The 5,056-nt window shown below is 43.2% G+C and overlaps 2 protein-coding genes across 2 annotated transcripts; one reads left to right on the top strand and one right to left on the bottom strand.

Moving 5' to 3' along the window:
* Positions 1-1,894: 1,894 nt before the first annotated feature.
* Positions 1,895-3,277, bottom strand: LOC119629663 (chorion class high-cysteine HCA protein 12-like). The gene is made up of 2 exons (XM_038016187.2): positions 3,218-3,277; positions 1,895-2,725 (listed from the first exon to the last, which is right to left on the bottom strand). Exons 1-2 carry the CDS (start codon positions 3,266-3,268, stop codon positions 2,363-2,365), a joined length of 414 nt encoding a protein of 137 aa, XP_037872115.1. The 5' UTR covers positions 3,269-3,277; the 3' UTR covers positions 1,895-2,362.
* Positions 3,278-3,572: 295 nt separating this feature from the next.
* Positions 3,573-4,152, top strand: LOC134200456 (chorion class high-cysteine HCB protein 12-like). The gene is made up of 2 exons (XM_062673373.1): positions 3,573-3,649; positions 3,732-4,152. Exons 1-2 carry the CDS (start codon positions 3,599-3,601, stop codon positions 4,053-4,055), a joined length of 375 nt encoding a protein of 124 aa, XP_062529357.1. The 5' UTR covers positions 3,573-3,598; the 3' UTR covers positions 4,056-4,152.
* Positions 4,153-5,056: the final 904 nt, after the last annotated feature.

The raw sequence follows: 5,056 nt of genomic DNA, 5'->3' as shown, positions 1-5,056 counted from the left end.
TTGCAAAACCAGTACACGTCCAGCACTCAATCTGCGCACATACCTCGGTCACCGTCGACCCGGCCAGCCTAGTTACTCTTAACCTAGTTACTCTTAGGCTAGGACCCCGGTAACCTTAATCGTCAAACTTGGCAAAGAGTTCGACGTGCAACCTAACCTAAATATCAGCCCGCTGATTTTCTCGCTGATCTTCTCAGCATGTCGCGATTCATTCGCGAAACAGCTGCTCTTGAGCCGATAGGCCTTCGGAGGCGCTCGGATAGCTGTTAGCAAATCTTATCACTTCTGGCTGAGCCCTTGCTCGCCCACCTGTCCTAGTGAAACTGGAAAGGCCTCCGGGCCACCAGTAATCCTTCTAAAATCTTGAATTGTAAACCCATATTGTAACGTTTTAAAGTAAAATCTCTAAATCTTTACTTTATGAATATGGCAGCAGCTTGAAATTTGATGTAGTCTCTTCGATTTGAAAGCAATCGTGAATTCTTCAGTCTCCCCGAATTGTCATATCTGAACTGAATCTCTCTCACTTTTGAGACACAACGAGTTCCTCGTGATGCAGGAGTTGTTGGACTTTCTTTTCACGGGACTTGGAAACACGGTTAATCAACTTTGACTTTAGTCGCTCGTACTTCCCACTGGCTGGAGGATTGGGGATGATACCCTCCACTGTCGAGGCGTAGGTTTCATCCAACTGGCTGCAGGTATAGTGGAATTTTGTCGAGTCAGCGGTGATACTCGACAACAGGAACTGGCTCTCCAGCTGTGCAAACCAGAGCGCAGGTTCATCCGGGTAGAACGGTGATACCCTTACACCCACACGACCAAGGTCACTACTGCCACTTGCAATTGTTTTTTCCACACTCATATTGCGTTCTGTATGAGAGGTCACCAATGAACTGTTGTAAAATTAAACCACCCGCACAGTTTAAAGTACTATCAGTTTATTATCAAAAGAAAGCAAAACACAAAGAAGGAGAAAAGAGTGGAGATATGAGAAACGATAACATGAAGCGCTTATAAGTATTTTATAATCACTGTTGTAAGCCAAAGTCATTCAAAAAGCGCAAGCGTCTCGCCTTAGACCTCGACCAGCTGACTGACTTGGCGAGGACCTTTTTTTTTTTTTTTTTCGGGTAGAGGGCCGAACCTCCTACGAGGTCCCCGCGCCTAGGGGGCGCGCGGGGTATGTGAGACTTAACGATCTGCAGGTGTTGAGAGCAGATCGCGGGCCCAAGGATTTTAGGGCCCACCCACTAAACGACTCCCCTGCACTCTTACACCCGACGTCTGATCTCCGTCCGGGGTCAGAACCTGGACAGAGAAAGGGGGTTCCCGCGGTCAACACTACAACCAGACACGCGGCGCCACCCCGAGGACGCCCGACCGACGGGTCGTCGAGGCTATAGTCGACGACCAACGACGTCGGTCTCCGCGGTACGGCGGCCCTACCAGGCCGCCCGGGCGGTGCCGCTGGTGTTCCGGGATACCCCGCTGGGCCAGAACCAGCCTGCCGGGTCGGAACGCGATGCACCGCGGACCGGGTTACTCTTCAACAGTATGTTCGGCGATGACAGCGACGACGAAAATGCAGCAGCCGCCGCAGCCGCCGACGCGCCGTCCCGTCCTCCTGGTGCCAGCGCGCTAGAGTGACGGTAGCATGCGGCGCAGCCTCAACCCCCTTAGGTCTGGCGAGGACCTACACCAAGTGTGTCTAGATGTACATTTATTTTGTATATGCAGTCACTATATAAAAATTCGGATCGTTTGTCCGTTCAACATACAATTATTTATTAAAATTTAAATCTATTTATATAATGTAATAATGTAGATGTAATAATAATATTACGTAACAAAGAATTTTTAACCTGCTACAGATCTAATGAAAATAGACGAATTATGAATTTCGCTTTTATTGAAAACTCAATTTAGATTTTTTTTACTACACAAAGAAGTTTGCTTTCAATCTTAAATAAAATACAATTGTGGTATTGAAAATACAATGAGAATTATTATTGAATCTGGATTTTATAAATTTTTTCAATAATAAATAACTCAATGAGTTTTTTAGCAGCAACAGCATCTACGTCCGCATCCGCATCCTCCGCAGCCTCCACAGCCGCATCCGCATCCACCGCAGCCTCCACAGCCTCCACAGCCTTTAACATGCTACAGATCTAATGAAAATAGACGAATTATGAATTTCGCTTTTATTGAAAACTCAATTTAGATTTTTTTTACTACACAAAGATGTTTGCTTTCAATCTTAAATAAAATACAATTGTGGTATTGAAAATACAATGAGAATTATTATTGAATCTGGATTTTATAAATTTTTTCAATAATAAATAACTCAATGAGTTTTTTAGCAGCAACAGCATCTACGTCCGCATCCGCATCCTCCGCAGCCTCCACAGCCGCATCCGCATCCACCACAGCCTCCACAGCCGCATCCACATCCACCGCAGCCTCCACAGCCGCATCCGCATCCACCGCAACCTCCGCACCCGCATCCGCAGCAACGTCCGCAGATAGAGACACAACCACTAGCACATGCAGGGCCCTTGAAGCAAACACCTCCGCAGATGGGCACGCGGCCACAGACACAGGTTTCACCACACACGGGCAGCTCACCGCAGACGTTCACATTACCTTCGCCCTCGCCGCCATAGCAACCGCAACCGCAACCACCACCGCATCCACAGCCACAGCACTGACCGTACGCATTCTAAAACAGCCACATAAATTAAAATTTAACATTGACACATTAGTTTCTCTGTACATAATCCACCAATTTCGTCAATTGTAGAATTTGAGTAAGTATCTGCCTCAATTACAATGTATCTAAAGTATTGGAGTAAAAAAGTAGACGTACATAAATATATCATTTACGTACCCATCACGCTTTTAATAATAATTTCCACGGTGAAGGAATAATATCGTGTAATGATTAAATTATTAAATGCACAATTACTAGTGGTAACATGCTCTATTATGAGCTGCTACAGACAGGAAACATTGTTCTCCGGCTTGAAGGGAGCACTTACAGAACAAATCAGAATTCGACCTCATGTCTCAAGATCTGTGAAATCCTCTACGTTTTCGTTTTTATTACGAAGATAATCAGAGAACAATGAAAGGGCACAAAAGAGGTCTACAGCTGACCTATTAAGTTAAAAATATTGCTTACATTCGGAAGCTTTTAAAAAATAAAACTTACTTGGATCAGGCAGCCCTGAACGCAGAGAAGGAGAATAGCGAAGGTAAACATGATGCTGGATATTCAGGCACTTAATCTTGAATACTTTAAGCTTCAAGACTTCGTTCTTATATAGTAACTAAGAATCATGTTCACCTTGAGATAAGAAACAATTAAATGACAAACAGTTGAGAAACAATGATAGTTTGGTTTTTAATCAAACAGGTGTTCGTAATTGTTTCCTTATTACACCCCCCGAAGGACGAAAACTGCAGAATATCTCCAAAGTCACGTTTTTATGCTATCTAGATATGAAGCATGCGGATTTTCAAGGAAACTGCTCGGTATAAAAGCTGATGTAGTTCAGAGTCAACTCATTCTGAAGTCATTCAGTGAAGCAACATGGCCGCTAAACTCATTCTCTTCGTCTGCGCCGTCGCCCTCGTGGCTCAGGTAAGTCTTTTAATTTTTAAATTGAATTAATTGAACTTAAAATGATTACTTAAAAATATTTAATTGTTTCATTTGTTCATAGTCCGTTTTGGGAACCGGTTGTGGCTGCGGCTGTAGAGGTTGTGGCTGCGGTTGTGGAGGTTGTGGCTGTGGATGTTGTGAAAATTTCCGTGTATGTTCCAATTCGGCTGCTCCTACTGGTCTAAGTATATGTTCCGAGAACAGGTACAAGGGTGGTGTCTGTGTCTGCGGTGAAGTGCCTTTCCTTGGTACTGCTGATGTCTGTGGCCAGATGTGCAGCTCGGGTTGTGGTTGTATCGACTACGGCTGCGGAAACGGTTGCGTCGGTATCACCCGAAGCTGCGGCGGGTGCGGATGCGGCTGTGGAGGCTGCGGTTGCTGCTAAGGATGCAGTTGCGGACGTTCATGTTGTGGCGTCTATTAAAAAGCTCATTGAGTTATGTATTATTGAAAAAATCAATAAAACCCACATTCAGTAATTATCCTCATTGTCTTTTCAGTACCACAATTGTATTTTATTGTAATGTGTGAAATGTTCCTGAATACGTGTTAATTGCTGATTCTTTTAATTGCTTAATTGGGTGGACGAGGCCCACCTGATGTTATGTGTTGACCGGAGCCCATAGACATCAACAACGTAAATGCCGCCCTACCCGTCTTGAGATATAAGTTCCTAATCTCAGTTTTATAGTACAACTAGGTGTACCCGTCCGCTTTGCTGGGCATTTAAAATTAACATTATTATATCTCACCCTCACAAAGATTCTCATCATTAACGCCCCCGGAACTGGTGTAAGGAACCCAACACTCATATAAATATTAGCCTATCCATTAAATACATGTATTTTCTACATGAATACCAAGTTTCAAGTCAATCGGATGCATGGTTCAGTAGTTATAACGGAACTTCCGTAAAAACCACTGTAGATTTATATATTAGTATAGATGGCTGCCCCACCTTTAAATAGCCATGTGTTATTTGTCAAGGCTAAAATGGACGGGGGTTGATACTTAACCATGAGATATTCCAGTATGTTTTATGGTTGGATAAAACTTGGCTGGCAAATATATTGAAGAATCACGATCACATCTGATATCAAATATAACTAATTAGGCAATAGGAGCTTACAATCTTTTTCAGAAAAACTAATAGTCTAAAAAACTGAATGGTTAAAATATGTCAGGATAGATTATTAGAATTAATTTATTTGTTAAATACAGATAGTAGCTTGGTCGTATGCCCCTGGCATAATTGATGTACTCCAATTTAATGCACAAGAACAGGCATTATTCCATAACAATTGAATTCTATCTCTTCGAAAACAGTACAATGTTCGCGTACTTATAGTACTTATAAATCACGACAACTTGACTCGAGGTGGCTGT

The sequence above is a fragment of the Bombyx mori genome, chromosome 2 (assembly GCF_030269925.1).
Source record: "Bombyx mori chromosome 2, ASM3026992v2".
Classification (NCBI taxonomy): domain Eukaryota; kingdom Metazoa; phylum Arthropoda; class Insecta; order Lepidoptera; family Bombycidae; genus Bombyx; species Bombyx mori.
Note: the sequence above shows the minus strand (reverse complement) of the source record. Positions and strands in the feature narration are given on the sequence as shown.

Bases quoted from the DNA above. Each gene is read 5' to 3' on its own strand.
- LOC119629663 (XM_038016187.2), bottom strand. From the start codon at position 3,268: ATGTTTACCTTCGCTATTCTCCTTCTCTGCGTTCAGGGCTGCCTGATC. The intron at 2,726-3,217 runs GTAAGTTTTATT...TGGCTGTTTTAG, and splicing joins TTCAGGGCTGCCTGATCCAA to AATGCGTACGGTCAGTGCTG.
- LOC134200456 (XM_062673373.1), top strand. From the start codon at position 3,599: ATGGCCGCTAAACTCATTCTCTTCGTCTGCGCCGTCGCCCTCGTGGCT. The intron at 3,650-3,731 runs GTAAGTCTTTTA...ATTTGTTCATAG, and splicing joins CCGTCGCCCTCGTGGCTCAG to TCCGTTTTGGGAACCGGTTG.